Source organism: Ptychodera flava, chromosome 5 (assembly GCF_041260155.1).
Source record: "Ptychodera flava strain L36383 chromosome 5, AS_Pfla_20210202, whole genome shotgun sequence".
Classification (NCBI taxonomy): domain Eukaryota; kingdom Metazoa; phylum Hemichordata; class Enteropneusta; family Ptychoderidae; genus Ptychodera; species Ptychodera flava.
Genome location: NC_091932.1, coordinates 33,184,080 through 33,204,027, shown reverse-complemented (window position 1 = coordinate 33,204,027; position 19,948 = coordinate 33,184,080). Strand labels below are relative to the sequence as shown.

The window sequence follows — 19,948 nt, the reverse complement described above, 5'->3', positions numbered from 1 at the left end:
CTTAAGAACCTTGATCATATTAGGGAGATAAAATATGATGATTTATAATTAATAATGAATGATTATCATCACATCGATTATAATTTGATTTTGTAACGTAGAACATTGAGTTGATTTGACTTTGTAGCCTGTAAAATAAGAACCTTTATATTTGGTATGAAAATGGGTACCGTAAAACCTTGGTAATATCATGGAGAAAAAGTATGATAATTAATAATTAATAATGTGTACATATGATAACATGGGATGGTTGTATAACGTTGTACCTTTGAACATTGGGTTGATTTGTCTGTGTGGATCTGTAAAGTAAGAACCTTGATGTTTGGTACGGAAATCAGTACTTAAGAACCTTGACAATGTACATACTAAAACAAAAACATACTAATAATTAATAACTAATAATGAGTAAATATGATAATCTGGGATGGTTGTACAATATTCACTTTGAAAATTAGATTTATTTGACTATATGGATCGGTAAAGTAGGAACTATGAAATATTATTTTTCATCCCATTTTATCTGTCACGAGAATTCTGTCAAATAAACTAATGTAAGCTTAAGGCGATGCGAAGGATTCAAATTGCTAAGGAACTGTTAATAGGGGCAATTTTCAATATATATCATTATTTTCTTTGCATAATAAAGATTACAGGACCACACAATTCCAAAAGACGCAAGTTTTTGCTCCATTGGGCAGTGACGTTACACATGCATATGAAAATGTTCGCAGCTCTATTTTAAACGTTTCAACTCCTACAAATTTTCACAGAACTGTCCATTATTTCAAAATTTAACATTTGAGATATCTGTTAAGAGCCTCTACCATTGATTCCGTTGTCTTTTGAAGTACAAACGGTTTTTTTAAAAAGCAAATATTAATTTTGAGAAAATTTGAAACCGGCGACATCTTATAAACGGTGCTGAATTTTAGAAACGCATGCTTATCTATATTTTCCTCAATAGCTTCAATAATTTTACCAAAAATCATAATTGTTTGAAAATTGACAGAGTTTAATGGTTTTGAACAATTTAAAAATACGATGACTCGAAAATCCGTAATTAGGAAACAACGGAACAGTAATTTTTTCACGAGCAAAAGTGCGTGTTTTGAACGTTGCAAGCGATAATAACAATGCATTCTCGTCCAGTGGATCAGCTTGTATTTATTCTCTGCGACTTCAAGACATGCGATATTTACGGACATTTGTAATCTTTGCAACAGTATGTCACCATCAACGATGCTTATAAAACACTTTGTAGTCCTCCATTGGGAAAATCGGACCTCAATGTTATACATCTATTACCGAGATATAGACAAAAAGTGAAATATGGTAAACCCAAAACAAAGTCAGTGCCTGTGCAGTTTTGACAGAAGACTATAGACGGAATGAGATATTGTTTTGAGTCAATTGAATGCCAATAATTATTTTATTTTTGTGGTGATATTCACGAGCTGACAGATGAAGTAAATTCTTATATTCAATTTTGCGAAAGTAATATTATTAAGAAAGAGTTTATTTTTCCCTAACAACAAACAACAACGTTCGACACAGTGATTAGTTTGAGCAGTGTCTTTATTTTGGTAATGCAAAATATGATTGGGAGCAGAAACGAAAGCAACACACAAACCTTTTACAGTACAAATTTAATTTTGCAAATGATTTGAATCGGTCCCATTGCAGATTTGATAATATTGATTACGACAGGGTGAGTGGAGGTACTGTGGACAGGGACTGTAGTTCGCTGTGCGAGAATACACCATTGTGTCACCTTTTACAGCTGACAGAGGATGAGATCGCTATGTAACTCACGCAAAACACCTGGTTCTGATGGCCTACAGGGAAAAGTGTTAAAAGTCTGTGTTGCACTGCTGAAACGGTATAGTTTTTAAACAACTTTACAGCTCTTACGATAGCGGCACTGTTTCAAATTCTTTGAAAGTGTCCAGTGTAATGCCTGTGCCCAAAAGCTATTCATTCAATGATTTAAGGCCAGTAACTCTTACCTCTCTTCTTGACAAATGTATGGAAAGGGTAACGAGCAAACATCTACGATCTTCATTGTCGGCCCGGTTTGATCCTTTTCAATTCGCCTATACAGCACATACAGGCACTGATGACGCTACTGTCATCTAGTTTAACACGATTGAAAATTATTTTAAAAAACCCCGAAACGAATGTGCGTATTTTATTTATCGATGTTACCTCCTATTTTAACACATGAAGCCTTACGTTTTCTTTATATTTTTAAATAAATTTGAAATGTAAATGAGTATGTCATAAGCTTACACTTGATTCGAGATTTTCTTAACATACCACAGAGATTGTTGCAGGATGGCAAATTTTCAGACACGTTTGTCGATGTCTTTAACACACTACAGGTGCTGCATTCTGTCAACTGCACTGTTATCTCAATAAAGATAAAATGCAAATCCCAAACACAGTTGTAAATTTGATGATATGGCGCTTGTGTGTCTTCTGTGAGAGCAAATTCTTAAAACCGTGTATCTCGACCATGTAACGACTTTGCAAAACTGCTGCAAGTCAAGTTTAATGGATTTGAACGCTAGTAAAACTAATAATAGCCGTGAATGTCAGTACTGCATTGATTGTATTGAACAATCAGACCGTTGAAATTGCTGAGTGTTTCAAATACCTTGAGACGCATATAGATACACTTTAACGACAACACTTTTTACATAGTTAAGAAGGCCACAAAACGTATGTCTTTGTTGAGAAGGCTGAAAAGCTTTGGTATCAGTTAAAATGCTTAAAATGTTCTCGCAAAGGTCTACAACAGCATCATTGAAAATGTACTCACTTTTAACATCTCCGTGTGCTACGGCAACCTAAGTGTTCGCTACTATAGAACTGAACTCATTGTTGTTGTTAATATGACAGGGAAAATAATCGGAAAAAGACGAACCCAACGCCGAATATGGAAATAAAGGTGTTTGTATTCTTTATTTAATGTTACAGGTAATCATGAAATTTAACCATGATATCAGCTGGCAATTGCCTTGTGATCGCAGGAACAATAACTTTAGGATAGTTTCTGTATTTCTTGTCCCATTTAGTAGTTACCTACAGTGTTTGTACGATTCCCAAAAGCATGATGCACAGTTTCTCAACACAGACGTTTACCTGTTTAGTGTACATCAATATCAATATTGCAAACAAAATACTAGTTCCGATTTCATGCACCCTATTTGTCAACAATAACAGTAGTCATTCATATGAAGGCTATGTTTCATCTTGAGACGTGGAATTTATCATGCTAGTAGAATGCCAAGGAGTGATAAATCCCACAGAACAAAAAATAAAGAAAAATGGCCCAAAGTCACCGATACTATGTCTTTAATGTTTGAATCAATGTGAGTAGATTTTTTTCTTGTACATAGAAATGGAGGCTTTTCATAATTTATCATTCTGAATCGGCAGATAACTACATGCTCACTAATTTCTGTACTTTTGGAAAACTTACACCATAGTTCTTTGATGGTGTCCCACTTTTTCTACTTATTTATCATTACTTCCATCATCAACCGACAGCAGCAGTATAGTACTACACTTGTTATCTAAGTCAGCGTCACACTGGTATTCACAATTTTTTCTCCTGAACACATGTTAATAGTGTTGAATTTATTGTTGTATGTGATGTATTTCAGATAAAATTGGTTGCATTTTGTTACAATTGTTACATTTATGAAATGAAATCTCCTGAGGCAGGAAAAGCTGTGGTGATATATCATATCATCCCTTGCATTTTGTGAAATTTCATCAGTTAGAACCTCGGGACGGGATGTTTGTAGAAACAAATGTAAAATGGCAGCATATCAAGAGAATTGAAAATTTTTTCTTACAAAAATTTCCGTTATATTACATTTATATGGATGGTTAAATTTATGACATTGTCGCACTGTTACATTCAAGAAAAGGTATTTTAAAGTGGAATCTGTGTTTTATCACAGATGTGTTTTGTGAATACACCTAGCTAATCTGCCTACCCGACATCTTCACCTTAATTCCCTTAGCCAATCAGCTCTTCTACCTGTGACCGTTATCAATCTTCCTTCCCGGGCAATCGGCCACTTATGCACACAACACAGCATCATTCGCCCTTGTCTAATCGCTCCCATTCATTCATTCATTCATTCATTCAGCCGCTTGGCTCATGTCATACCAGCCCAGCCTATCCCACCGCCATCCCCTTTCTCCTCCTCTCTTTTTCCCACTCGCTCTCTCAAGTGTTCGGGCTTTGGATTCCATCCTGACCCTCATTTCTCGGGAATTCCACTCCTTTCCCACATTTTAGCCTCTCAGGATGGATTCATCATCAAGGTCATTCAGACCTTGACCGGGGGGATGTGAATTCAGGAGGTTACTGTACATGATTTACCAAATTAATGGTGCAATAGGACAAAAGAAAAGCCAGGACTGATTATGTTCTTATATGCACAGACAAGTATAATCAAGAATAACAAATACTCTGTTTTGAAAACAATGTAAACAAATCTTTAATAACTAAAATAATCACATTGAAGTTTTAAACACTTCTACATTTCACAATTCCTGGTGATATGTGTCAAATATAAGGCAAAGACTAAGTGCAATCAAAGTGGAATACTGTAAAATACTGTATGACAAGCTATGCACTGTAATGTTAAAGTAATTGTTTGGATCAATCCGAAAGAACTACAAAATTACAGTAAACAAGGGAAATCAACTGCTATTACCTTACAAAATAACAGAATAAAAACCAACTGCACCAATGACATCAGGGTGAATACCATGATTAAAATTCAGCAAATTGTATGTTTAAATCTTAAGTCATTTTTTATTTAAAAAATAACTTCTTTGTACTAGTCCTTAAACTTAGTGATCTTCAAAGTTATGAGTTATGGCAAAATTAAAGATGTAAAAGTGACATTAGCTGACCATCAATGTCTTGATGTACCAATTAAATGTCCTGATCTGGAGAAACCAACCAAACAGATTTAACCACAAAATTAAGCACCAATGAACAAGATCAGCCGTTGCTGTAGTGACTTTGTAACAATATTGGCAGAGTACATGTCAAAGATATTGAAACAAATTACCAAAATTGAGCATTTGCTTATAAGCTGCTGCATAAAACAAAACTTCTTGTGCTCTTTTTCGTGTAAAATATTTGTCATCAATAAATGCACAACAATATTATTTTGGAGGAATCAGCTTTAATTACTCAGAGCAATTAGATAGACAGCATTGAAGCACATGGGCTGCAACTTTTGGCATTATTTTCATGATTTTGTATTTAGATTAAAATTAGTTAATAGAAATGTTCTTACTCAAAGATGTTTACTCAAGCATAATTATACACTGAGTGAGACTGCATGGGGCGGTTTCAGTATGACAGATAATAAATAGGTGCAGCGCCCAAATATGGCCGTCTCCATACAACTACATGATAAACAGCGCAAATGGGGCATGTACACATTTGAATCTTTACAAATACAACATGATGCAATCCACTTAATTCTGAAAAGACTGGAAAGGGATTCAGTCCACTTTGACAAAAAGGTCTCCACTTTTCACATAACATGCCAAGATTTTGAAATGGTGGGAAATTTAAAATGAACAATAATCTGCTAAATTTCTTGCCTATTCTACCACAAGCAAACATTGTTGAGGCATAGTTAATAACTGTATCATTCAATTTTCAAATTGCAATGGATATCTGAGGAAATTGGATGAACCTTGAGGTTTGACAAATTTCGCAGAGTTGCAGCTCATGGGCCTTTAAAATGTCATGAACACCCTCTTAAAATTCCTGGAAGTGTGAAAAATTGGGCACAAGTGACAGCATCATGGATACATGTATAATTGTCTGTAATATCTTCAGCTTCATCACATACCAGAAATATTTATGCAATATTACAACCACAAGTAAAGTTGCCCAGAAGTCTATTGTCTCCCTACAAGCATATTGTCGCACAATATATATTTAAACAGACTATAAGCAAAGTTACAATATTCCATATGATGTTACACATGGTTTATAGAAGTGTCATTTGAAAACTGGTGTATAACTTGTTAAATCTCCAATTTGCCATTTTTCAAGACAGCTATTCGACAAAATACCATCATCAATGGGTAGTGTTGCTCACATTTTCACGATTGTCAAATACAATATCTAGAAGGAAGCCTCTGAAATTAGTAGCTTTTCTGTATGTCAGCTCTCTCTCCTCTACGTATTGAATGAATCTTTCATTCATCACACATGATCTTCTTCTAAAGTACTGAAAAAGAAACATGTGAGGAGACTTATGTTAACACCTATCTTTTAGGTTGAATATGAACTCAAAATGAAGACCTTGATGATAGATTATATAGTGTAGTAAACTTGTAACAATGTTTCATTTACTGTTCTTTTGCTTGCATGGGAAACACATAAATATTGGACAAAGTACACTTTTTGATTTTTAATATTGGGATGATATCACTTTTTGTAACTTTGTAATATATTGGCAACAGTTGTATACAACTGCGTGAAAGATGTAATCCTTAGAAATAAACGAGTGTAAGGGAACTTTCATTTGAAACAAGCAATGTTTGTGCCATGAATTTTCCAATCCAGTCATCACAACAATTTAAAAAGTACCAGTACAAAGGAATTACTTGTGAAAAGAAAACAAATCATTTCTGAATTGCTATCAGATGGGTACGGAAAATCACATCATGAAAAAAACTTGCCACTGTAAGCTAATATAGTTATTTGTCCTTAAGTTTGAAGGAAATCAATTCATGCACATGCTAAAACATTGTCAAATTTGAAAAATAAGGTGCCTTTTATCCATTTTGGATAACTTCACAGAACAAATTTATCTTAATATACATGTCAATATACACTGACCCTGTTCAAAGTTTTTTTGAGATACCCATAGAGGTCCAAGGCACATGTATCTGTGTAAAATAAATCAATACAAAGTGTCTGAGCTTCTTTTTAACCAAACACACAAGAAATGTACAATGTATAAGTCTAATAGAAAACAATATGTTCACATAAATCTGTATATTATTGATATATTCCCCCATCCCAACTACATACTTTACAGTTGAGCTAATTTATAAAGTACATACCTTCAGTACAGTGTTCATGAAGTACAGGCAGTAGACTCCACAATCTTGCACGTTTGTCTGCTGACACTTAGTAAGCTGAAAAATATTAAATGACAAAGTTGGTTTACTATTTTCTTTTGGACTTTTTAGTTTTGGTGATCCAATCTTATTATCTTAAAGGATAAAACAGGGAAAGACAAGGGTTGTCAGGTTGCCTGGGGCAAGGGAAAGTCACGTCTGGGCAAGTGAAAAGCTAGTCCCGGTTGCCTGACGGGACAAGTGGAAAATTTACATGAAAGTTATATTCTGCTTGATCAAAAATGTAAGTTGGTGCTTTACATTTGCTTGCCCACTAATTCTCATTTTATTTAGTAGAGAAATAAAAATATTGGTGCATGTATATTGACTGCAATGTATTTGATGTCCACAGATCATCAAACAGAGCAATTCAGAAATAAATTGTTAAAAACTTCGATTATATTCACTTTATCTCAATCTTTTCCACTAAACATTATACAAACAGGCCAATTTCTGCGTATCTTTTATTTTAGCTTTTCTCCTTTTTTCAAATTTTATGGCCTGCTTTAACCTTGGGATCAATATCAAATATACACCTTACAGAAAATATACCGCATGTTGGGTGTGTAACCCCATATTTTATGTGAAAATTGTTAGTGAAAAATATATGTGTCCATGAACCCGTAACCCTTTGAGTGCCAAGTCAATTTTTGTCGCCTTTATAAAATGTATCAAAGTCCACTTTTCCAGATTTTTGCTAAAATTTGATAAAAACTGTAGTCAATGAAATGTGGTGTCCGTTCGGACCAAAATTATCAAAAAAATTACAGAAAAATTCAAAAAATTGTTAAAATGTTGCACTAAAATTCTGGTTGGAAAAATTACAGCACTCAAAGGGTTAATTGGTAGAAATAAAAGAATGTGTGACAACAAGGAAGATATAAATAATTGCCATAGGTCTCCAAAATGGTAATATCACAACATCAAATTAAATCCCAAAAAGACAGTAGATGTACCTTTGCTACTGTGATCGGAATTGCATTCCACTTCATATAACTGGAAAAAAAATGCAATTCATGGTGATATGTACAACATCTTTCATGGAAGTGTTATTTCACATAATCAACATGTACAATACAGAATGTATTATTATTTCACTGCTACATGATAACAACCATTCACATAACCTTTCAATGTAATGAAAATGTTTAACATGGTAAAGATAGGGCGAGTCTGCTACGCAAGATAGGAAGATTGAATTTTTCTTTTTGCTATGTATATTATGCAAACGATTCTTGGAAACAATTCATTTTTGTTATTTGCACACTGTCATTTACAAATGTGACATTCAACAAATTTCAGTAGATGACAAACAATCTATTATCTCAATGTACTTCTCTTGTCTGGAAAATGATCAAGTGCTATTTTCTGACCCATACCATATGAAATCAACCACTAAAATACATTAGAGTGTTGCACTTATAAAGTAGCTAACTATGAGTCTCATCTTTTTTTTAACAGAAAATATATTTCTTAGTTTTAATTAAACGGGTGTCATTTTCATAGTTGCATTTTTTACGAAATAGTAAAATAATACTATTTTGTGAATGCATGGCTGTAACAACCATAAAGTTGATGTATGAGAGCTACTCTCCTGTCTCTGAGAGACAGCTGATGTGGGAAGAGATGAGTATTGGTAACTGGCAAAGTTAGATAAACCTACCTGCAAAATTTATTTGCCACATACTGGTATGTATCAATGGTCTGTGACTGGATTAAACTATCCATGAACAGCACTTTACTGCAATCACATGTAAAAGAGAAATCAGCCCACATTATACAAGTACATTTACAGCAACAGAATTACTTACTGTTTATCTAATGTTACTGTATGGAAATCATGACTTAAACACAGTATTTTTTTCAATAAAGATTGCACCCTGCTCTTTCGCTGAGTAATCAAATAGATATGACTTTAATAGCACATGTCATTCAAGTTTGTTTGCCATGGAAAATTGCTATTTGCATTTTTCTACCATACATATTAAGCCAGACTTGTTGCACTGGAAAAGAAAACATGGTACATTTTATGACATGGTTCACTAATGTCAAAAGTGTTGGACAGACAGACACACTGCCAGACAGACACACACACAGACACACAAAATGTGAATTGTGCAATACTACCAGTACATCTACATGTTATGTTTTTAATCCTCAATTCAAGCATTGAAAACACTTGCCATGACTTGTAGCATACTGCATTTCCATCAATCAAATTTTCCATATACATTAAAGAAATACGTTTGAGAATAAGGGAGTATTTGAAACTATTTTTTCTGGAAAATAAAAGCCCTTAGATACACATTTCCTTTTAGTCAGAAATCATAGTCTAAGAGTGAAACAGCAGCAAACAAGTAATTCAGTTTCCTCAAGTTCCGATAGTAGTGAAAGTAGAAACAGGTTTTCATCATGGTACAATCACACAATTGCATTATCTCTTTACACTATTGTATCAATACTCTTAAAGCTTGTGTTGTTTTATATCTGAAAGAGTTACAAATTAAAAGAAACTAACCTGTTGCCTTGAAAAACTGCTAGAAACCAATGGTGGCTATAAATAGAAAAGATTTACAGTTCTGGCTTCAGACGGGTATTGAAAGCAGCACATAATTACAAACTCAACAAAAGTGGAAGGGAAAATGAAACAAATACAGAGTTATTTTGGTCATTAAAGCTAATTCAGGAATTTGACAAATAAGACAACAATATTATAGTATTTTTAACAGTTGATATATAAATCAGCATGAAGTAATGCACATGTGTAAGGCACATGCTTTGTTATATTTGAAGATGTGACTCTAAGATAAATCTTAAAACTAATATTGCATTACTTCATGCTGATTTATATATCAACTGTTAAAAATACTATAATATTTGTTGTCTTATTTGTCAAATGTGTCAAATATGACAATATAGAATGGTTTATAACATATTCACTTATAGAACATTGAGTTTATTTCAACTGTGTGGATCTGTAAAGTAAGAACCATGATGTATGGTATGAAAATCAGTGTTTAAGAACCTTGACAGTGTGAAGGGAAAACATACTAATAATTAATAACTAATATTGAGAAATATGATAACATGGATGGTTTATAACATAGTCACCTAGAACATTGGGTTTATTTCAACTGTGTGGATCTGTTAAGTAAGAACCTTGATGTTTGGTATGAAAATCGGTGTTTAAGAACCTTGACGATGTAGGGGCAAAATATTATGATAATTAATTATTGATAGTGACCAAAAATGATAATATGGTATGTGTATATGATAATATGGGATGGTTGTAAACTGGAACTTAGAACATTGGGTTCTTTGACTGTGTGCATCTGTAAAGTAGAACTTGATGTTTGGTATGGAAATCAGTACTTAAGAACCTTGACGATGTAGGGGCAAATAAATGATTGATAGTGAATAGATATGATAATATGGCATGTATATATGATAATAAAGGATGGTTGTATAATGTAGTAACTTAGAACATTGGGTTTATTTGATTTTGTGGATCTGTAAAGTAAGATCCTTGATGTTAGGTATGGAAATCAGTACTTAAGAACCTTGACAAAGTAGGGGCAAAATATAATAATAATTAATGATTGATAATGATTAAATATGATAATATGGTATGTGTATATGATAATATGGGATGGTTGTATAATGTAGTACCTTAAAACATTGGGTTTATTTGATTTTGTGGATCTGTAAAGTAAGAACCTTCGCTTTTGGTATGAAAATCAGTACTTAAGAACCTTGACAATGTGAAGGCATAATAAAATATTAATTAATAATTAATAATGAGAAATATGATAATATAGGCTTGTTTATAACAAATTCACTTAAAACATTGGGTTTATTTCAACTGTGTGGATCTGTAAAGTAAGAAACTTGATGTTTGGTATGAAAATCAGTACTTAAGAACCTTGACAATGTACGGCAAAATATAATAATAGTTAATGATTGATAATGATTAAATATGATAATATTGTATGTGTATATGATAATATGGGATGGTTGTATAATGTAGTAACTTAAATCATTGGGTTTATTTGATTTTGTGGATATGAAAAGTAGAACCTTCGCGTTTGGTATGAAAATCAGTACTTACGAACCTTGACACTGTGAAGGCAAAATAAAATATTAATTAATAATTAATAATGAGAAAATATGATAATATAGGATGGTTTATAACATATTCACTTAAAACATTGGGTTTATTTCAACTGTGTGAATCTGTTAAGTAAGAACCTTGATGTTTGGTATGAAAATCAGTGCTTAAGAACCTTGACAATGTACGGCAAAATATAATAATAGTTAATGATTGATAATGATTAAATATGATAATATGGTATGTGTATATGATAATATGGGATGGTTGTATAATGTAGTAACTTAAATCATTGGGTTTATTTGATTTCGTTGATATCATAAAAGTAAGAACCTTCGCCTTTGGTATGAAAATCAGTACTTAAGAACCTTGACACTGTGAAGTAAAGCAAAATAAAATATTTATGAGAAAATATGATAATATAGGATGGTTTATAACATATTCACTTAGAACATTGGGTTTATTTCAACTGTGTGGATCTGTAAAGTAAGAACCTTGATGTCTGAGTAGAACCTTGACAATGTAGGGGTAATTAAAGTTATTAATAATTTAATAATTATGCCGATAGTTTCAACGAAAAATTGTCTTGAAGTATTGTTTTTGTGGCTGTCAGTGGATGCTCCCAGAATGCCGGAACATGTAAAAAGAAGTGATAATTACCTTAAAGTATGAGGTCCACGTGCTCGCTCGCTGTCCTGCTGGTCGTCTGCCGGTCGTTTACTGCTGATATTAGTCTGGCAGAGACCCTGCGATTCGCGTTCTTGCCTGTTGGAACACGCGCGCGCCCTTTAGAGACGCGACGCGAATCCCAGGTCTGGACGTTCTTGCAAGCGACCGGTCGGATTTCTGCCTGATCCGGGTACTTTATAGAACTCCACACATCCGTTAATGAAAACAAAAATGACAGGTAGCATAGCCAAATAATTAAAAATGAAAAATAAAAACATACCGCCTATATGTGTACCAGCTACTAGTATATATTCTCTCCGCCCAGTTAGATAGGTGTTTCTTTTGACATCACTACCCTTATGAATATGCATATACTTGCAAGAACGGACAGTCGCTGTGTCTGGCAGCGCGTGCTCACAGCTGCAAAGCCTTCGAATGCAGGCCCATCGCGGCGCGCACATAACTAGGCACAGCGACTGTGGAGTCTATGCTGATATATGAATAAATCGAGTAAGCTAGAGGTTCTAATGACATCGTTAGCCAATCAGAGCGAGTTTCTTATTTGCGTGTATAGACCGGAAAACGGTACATATCATACCTCACACAGGGTGGTTGAGGTTAGGGGTCATTGAGCGTGTGCAGTAACGCAACATAATGTCGGCCATAAGTGGTTCAAGTCACTCAGTTCGGTCGAAATGGAAACAGATAGACGGGTGGTTGATTAAGAAGGGTACAATCGATGGCAATGTCTCAGATCATATTGATACTTATGCGGCGTTTTATGAATGTGTCTCGGGAAAGGTTTCTTTGAATGCATCAGCCTCGCCCACAGCTATCCGTGGACGCGGATTGTAAAGTAAAGTAAAGTAAAGTAAGCCTTATGAAATCGTATCCCGTTGGGATCTTGATCTAAAGTACAATAAAGGTTTTGCAAAAAACACAATGAAAGAGTATATATAATATATATATAAATATAAATATCTATACATGAGGTCAACATATTAAAGGTTCATATTTCATAAATAGTTTACTTTGCCTTTTTCATTTTGTCTTGTCTGAGTTTAAAACATGTATGTATGTATTTCCCAATTCACATAGTGATGCTTTATCTGTCCTTGAAAAGATGCTTACAAGGTCTTGTGTGCCTCTGAATGCGTTTTTACAAATGTTTAGTTTACTGAAAAAATCATGTCTAATGTCTGTGTATCCTTTGCAATGAAAAAGAAAATGTATCTCATCTTCTACTTGTTTGTTTTGGCAAATTGGGCATGCTCTGTCTATGACATCAAGGTTTCTATATCTACCTGTTTCTATGTGTAGTATGTGTGCACTAATGCGTAACTTGCAAAGGGCTGATCTGTGATCTGGGTTTTTTATAACATGAAGGTAGCTTTCGAGAGAGAAATCTTTTTTCAACTCTCTGTATGTGCGACGTTTATTTTTATTGTGCCCTTGTCTGGTATCATCATGAATCAATTCAAATGCACATTTTTCAAATAGCTGTTTAACTTTTACATTGAAATTAGTTTTAAAGTGTTTGTCATTTTCTATCTTTACATTCATGGCATCTCCAATATTTACGAGCAGCAACGATTGTTTAATTCCTGACACCCAATTATCTGTATGTGCATTGTCCAGTTGACAACCCAGATCATAAGCCTCACGAGTCAGTGTTGTATCAGATTTCTTACTTATTTTTAACCAATATTTGACCATTTGTGTTATGCTTGAAACAATTAGAGGATATCTACCCAGTTCCATTAGACATGCTATGTTGGATGCTTTGTTATTCACTTTAAGTATGTGCTTGCAAAATTTAATGTGCAACTTTTCAATTGTGTTTGTTAAGTTTGTGAGTATGGTTTTTGCATTTGTGCATATGTCTGCAGTCCATACTTCTGTACAGTATAGCAGAATAGGTTTTATCATGGCATCAAACATTTGTAAATGGACCTTAATTGGAATATTTAACTCTGCAAAGAGTAACTGTCTCAATTTAAAACATGCCTTCATAGCTCTGTTTTTCAAATCAATTTGTGCTCTGTTTAGTTTTCCTGTAATATTAACTTAAGGTAAGTGTATGTTGACACATTTTCCAACTCATTACCATGTATAGTAAATTTAAATTTGTTGAAAATTTTCCCCGATTTGTTGAAAACCATGATTTTTGATTTGAGAATGTTTATGCCTAAATGCCATTTTTCACAATAATGCCCTATTGAATTTATAGCATTCTGTAGCCCCGTAGGTGTCTCAGATAGTAGAAGTAAGTCATCTGCATAAAGTAGACATGATAAAGTACTCCGTAATAAAGTTGGTGGGTCATTGCTGACACAATTAAGCGAATCTTTTATGTCATTAATGTATAGGTTAAAAAGCAGTGGCTTAAGCCGTCACCTTGCCTTATTCCTCTCTCAATGGGAAACTGTTCAGTGAGTCCCTCTTTCACCCTAATGCAACCCTTCGAATTTAAATAAATTGACTTAATGATGTTATAAAATTTCCCTGTGATACCATACTTTATTAATTTGTGTAGAAGCCCCACATGCCAAATTGAATCAAAGGCTTTCTGAAAGTCTATGAAACAGCCAAAAATATATTTCCCCTTACTCAGATACTTTGTAAGTAATTGTTTTAAAACAATATATGATCACATGTACTAAACTCTGGCATAAAGCCAATTTGTTCCTAATTATAAGGTTTTCATTTTTAATATGAGTAATTAGTCTTTGTTTTAGAACTGAAGTAAAAAGTTTACTAATTGTACTTAGCAATGTTATCCCTCTGTAATTTCTCGGGTCATTTTTGTCTCCTTTTTTATATATCGGTACAATAATGCCTGTGTTCCATGCATCAGGAAAGTGACCGCTAGCTAAGATTACGTTGAAAAGAGTTTTGATTTGTTTAATTAATACATGTCTACTTGCTTTTATCATTTCATTTGTTATTTTATCCATACCTGGGGCTTTCCTGTTCTTTAAAGTACTGATGGCTTTTTGAATTTCTAATTCAGAAATGGGTTTGTCCAAAGCTGATATCTGTGTTCCCAGCCTCTGTTGATCTATCATAACATTCTCATCTATTAATGGCAAATCTACCTTTGTATTAAGTGCCTTAAAATGACTGTACCACCTTTCTTTTTCAATTGGTGTGTGTTCACTGCTATTATTTTGTGAATCTGATTTCACTCATTAATCAGCTCCCAGTACTTATTTGGGTTTGATTTCCCCAAGCTGTCTAATTTGTTTAAAATCTGACTTTAAATTCTCTTCTCTGTTTTAACTAGACGTTTATATTGTTTCTTTAAATTGTAGCACGAGCTCCGTAATTCAGTATTATATGGGTCTCTGCTCAACTTAGTTGATAATTTGTAAACATCATTTTTTAAATTACCAAGATCATTGGTATACCACTTTGGTTTCCTAGAGGTGCTTAACTTCTTGCCCTTTTGTTCCTTTTTTTTCCTTATAATGCGTTTATGGAGACTAGCTCCTGCTGTTTGTAGGAATATGTTTGATAACATTGCACAAGCTGTATTAACTGACTGTATTGTGGCATCAAAATTTGTTTTGTTAAAATTATTAATGAGTGATGCAATGTGTGGATTATGTAATGCTTCATAAAAGTAATACCTAGAGTCGCTGTCCCATACAAAAGTAAAATCATTGCTACGTCTATCTTGATTAATTTTTATATTAGTATCTACATTATTTAAGTAGGCGTTAGTTTGTAACTGAAATTCAGTTTGGCAATGATCTGATATAGAAATGTTCAGTGGGTGAACCTTAAAAAAAAGAATTTTGCTAAATAAGTTAGTACTGACGATACTATAGTCCACAGTACTGCTGCCATGCCTTTGGTGACAGGTGAATTTTCCAATACTGTCTCCAATACATCTCCCATTAAGAATTACCATATCGGTGGCCATGCACAGATCTAAAAGTTGGTCACCATAATAATTTTTCATTGAAATATCCTGTGAATTTTGTTTTTTGAAAGCAATGTCTGCATTGATAAATGATAGTCGTCTTGTTCATAAATTGCAACCTCCTGTATACTCTTAGTACGTGCATTGAAATCTCCAGTGAGAATAATTGCCCCCTTTTTTGAAAATTTTGCAATATCTTTTTCCAACAGCTGAAACTGGTTTGACTCTTTCCAGCTAAAATACTTGACCCTTGTGGACTAAAATATAGGGTACAAATAAAGATATCATCATCTAAGTTAAAAAAGTTACTATCTAAACGAACCCAAATAAAATCTTCAGAACTACTTTCCATCTGCGTAATACCAGCAGTAAAAATATCTCTAAAATAAAATGCAACTCCTCCAGAGGGTGAGCGTGCTTTTCTATGTTGTTTGGTTCTAGCCGAATGAAAATAACTATATTTTGAATATTAATATTTGAGTCAACTCTTGTTTTTGTCTCTACTAGACTTAAAAAATCAAACCTTTCTAAACTACTTAAAAACTGCTATCTCTAACTTTCTGTTCTAAATTTCCATAAATATTCCATGTAGTAAATTTCAGTGTACTTCTCGCTATTGAGGAACACACCATGTCAAGAGTTCAAAAGTAGTGACAGTGAAGTTAAGTATTGTGACATAAAGATACCTGATTCAAGGTCCTCACATATCTAAAGGACGGATGTCAATGATGTATTCATTGTTGATAAAATTCAATATGTTCGTCAAAACTCCCTCACGAGGTGCTTTCCTTTATCGTTATTGCTGTTGCTGTTGTGATTGTTGTTTGCATTGTATTTGTAATTCCAGGAGCCATTACTGTTATACTCTCTCCCTCGATTAGTGTATTTCTTTGGAATGTGCTCTTCTCCAATCCTTGGATTTGGCTGATTGTTACCCATCTGTGTCAGAATAACTTTGTAGATGCTTCTCTTCATGTTTGCCACTAGGAAAGCAGTGCCTTTGTAATTTGGATGTACTTCATCTTCAAACAACTCCAATCTAATATTATTCACTCTGTCTTGGAAATTGTTTTGTATGAAGTGTAGGTTTTGTGAATTGTCACTCATGAAATGGAGAGTGTCATTAAATTCACTGCTGGCGTGATTGAAGGTATCATTGCCTAACCTCGGTAAAATGCTTGATATAAACACTTTACTTTTTGGATAGGTTGCTCTAGTTGTGTCGATTAGATCTTTATACTTCTTTTGGCACATGTCAAGTGGTGTCCCGTTTGCAATGTTATTTGATCCAATGTGCAGCACAATGTTTTGTGGGTCTTTTAGTTTGGCAGCCTTGATGAAAGCATGGGCGTCATCTATTCCTTTTCCATGAAGTGTTTTCACAAACGTCTTTCTGATTGTTGAAAATTTCTGTGGGTCAATGTATTTAATGGTCGAATCACCTATAATTACCGTGTTGAAGCTCCCTTTCCTGGAATAAGCCAAAGAGTCTGAATGGGCTGGCCCAATTGATGTGTACTGTGTTGTGTTTGTACTTCCTCTGTTTACAGCTGAGGATGGTGTGGATATGTCTTTCATTACACTCTGCTCTGTGGACAATGATGATGAACTATCTGAGTGTTCACTGGAGCCAGAAGGGTTCTCAGAATCATTTAAGATGTCATAGTAATTACTGACTGGAATATTAGCAGTAACTCTATCATCTGTGTCATCTGATGGAGTTCGGATCTCAAGCTCCATATTTTGCAAGTGTCTTTTCTCTTCACCACAATTCAGTTTTATTGTTTGAGTTGAGACATCAACATTGTCTCTTTTCTTCTGTATATTTTCATTGACAGTGGCCTTCAAGATGTCAAGAATAGTATTCTGGGTCTCCTGTATTTTCATAATGTTCTTTTTAACAAATGCGACGTCTTTGTTGGTATTATTAATAGATGTCTGCAGTTTTCCCAGAGCTGCTGTCACATCACTCATTTCTCGCTGACATGCTGCTGTTAATTTATTCTGAGACACCCACTTTGTATGTAGATCAAGCTTGTCTTGTTGAATGGAATCTAGTCTATGTGAGAGATCAATGTAGTTTGATTCAATACCCTCTATCGTTTCCATGAAGGAAGATTCTTTCCGCAAAGCAACACTTCTTGCTTTATGTAAGAGCACTGACTTGTTTGGTGAGAGGCGTGAGCTGACAGGCGTTTCAACACTTAATGGTTTAAGATCAACTTGTTGTCTTTCCCTTTCAGTCAAGGTACCAGTCTCTCCATTATATTCCCCTGAGCTGCTTGCCGAAATAGCGGTAGTGTCAGTTACTGATTGTTCAGAATATCCGGTTTCTGAAGTGGCGCCATTTCCAACGGCATACTGCTTACACTGATGGTCTCCATCTTGTGAAATTTGTTTTGATTTGTCCAAAGCACCATCCAAAAGACACTCGTGTTTACATTCACTATTTTCTCCTACCTTCTCAGCAATTAAACGATCCACTTCAGCTTTTAACTTTTGGTACTCTTGATCACACCATTTCTGGATATATTTACCCTGAATGAAAATTACGCCTGAGGTTGAATAGAAGCACACTGTAACTTGTTTACTGCCATCGCTGCTGTCCCCTTGATGTAGATCAACCCATTTCATTTGCGTGCCGCCCGGTATGCTGCTCCACTGAACTTCGATCTTGTTATTTGCAGCAAAAGTTTTATGGTATCTCAACTTGGCAGCTTCTACCCAGACCTTGATTCTCGCCTGTGTGGTTCTAAAACAAATGTCGTTGACCTCACGATGTTGACTGTTATTACTGTAGCGCCAATGGGTGACACTATCCGTTTCGTCGCCCAGGAGGTCCTTTGCTTTCCGTGTTGGTGGTTGCTCCGGCAGGAAATTGTCAGTCTCGTGATGTTTCTGAATGTCCCTGTTGATATCTGCTTCATATATAAAATCATCATTTTTTGTAGAACGGGTCATACGCTTGGATTTTTCAACATGCTTTTGATCTGCAGCAGTTCCAATGTCCTTGAATTGCGTACCAGTAGCCATTTTGAACACTCCAAGTACCACAGCAAGGTTACGGGAAGACGTCGTAGTTCCGATGTTTTTGTGATTGATAAATCGTCAATACATAAATAGAGTGAGTTGATCATGTATTACAAAGTTGTAAGTGATATTTTCAGACCTGAATCGGATCTTAAGTGCACAATACAACCTACTGAACACGGAGCGATTGAAACATGTGTGTTCAGTCAAGTTAACCGGAAGTATATAGTAAGCCACTAAACACGACAACGGGAAATTCCCTGTGCTACACTTTACGTTGTGAAAGCAGTAACAATCTTGCACAGCGCCCTCTAACACAAGGCTATTGACAAAGGTTGAGACGACCCAAACTAGCCAAATTAGCCAAACCACCATAAACCACCAAAAACGACCCATATCATCAAGTATACGACCTAAAACAAACATTCTAGGTATTCAGGGATACAATAAAACTCCACCTTCTGGAGAAACCGTCGACAGAATTGCGGGCAGCCATGTTGTTGGTACTATCAATTACCAAGTTGTGGGGCTCATTTCGCGATTCGATGACACAACTGAAAACGAAAGTAACTTCAGCATCGTAACTGGGCTCACCGAAGGAGGGCGCTTTTTCAAACTTTGTGCAGTGCAGTGCTATCTAGTGGGGCATAATTGACGAATTTTCGAAAACATGTGGTCTCCAGACTCTCATTCACCGGCCAATAATGTGCAGGTGAGTGAAAAAAAGGTTAAGTTCTACGATTTTTAGTGTTTAACTATGTTTTGAAGATTTTGCGCTTTTTTTTGCTTAATCTGTTATTTGCTAGATCTTCAACTTTCCATGGTAACCTGCATGTACGCATATATATGTTTGTGTGCATGCATGCATGCATGCACATATATGCAGGTATGTGTATGTACATGTATGGAACCAGGGCCACGGCACACGTTATCTTAATATTTGGTTTGTAGAATTTATTCAAATAAATTAATGTTGGTATCAAAAAAATGTGAATGAGCTGTAAAATGTAATAAACTAAAAACTTTGATCTCAT

At 34.7% G+C, this 19,948-nt stretch overlaps 1 protein-coding gene across 2 annotated transcripts; it reads right to left on the bottom strand.

Moving 5' to 3' along the window:
• Window positions 1–4,513: 4,513 nt before the first annotated feature.
• On the bottom strand, window positions 4,514–9,847 carry LOC139133553 (uncharacterized). Of its 2 annotated transcripts, none has more exons than XM_070700260.1 (5): window positions 9,698–9,847; window positions 8,843–8,915; window positions 8,136–8,175; window positions 7,123–7,197; window positions 4,514–6,281 (listed from the first exon to the last, which is right to left on the bottom strand). In XM_070700260.1, exons 2-5 carry the CDS (start codon window positions 8,905–8,907, stop codon window positions 6,129–6,131), a joined length of 333 nt encoding a protein of 110 aa, XP_070556361.1. In that variant the 5' UTR covers window positions 8,908–8,915; window positions 9,698–9,847; the 3' UTR covers window positions 4,514–6,128. The 2 variants fall into 2 exon arrangements, with proteins under 2 accessions (XP_070556361.1, XP_070556360.1); XM_070700259.1 differs by having other exon boundaries at window positions 8,843–8,920; window positions 9,698–9,846.
• Window positions 9,848–19,948: the final 10,101 nt, after the last annotated feature.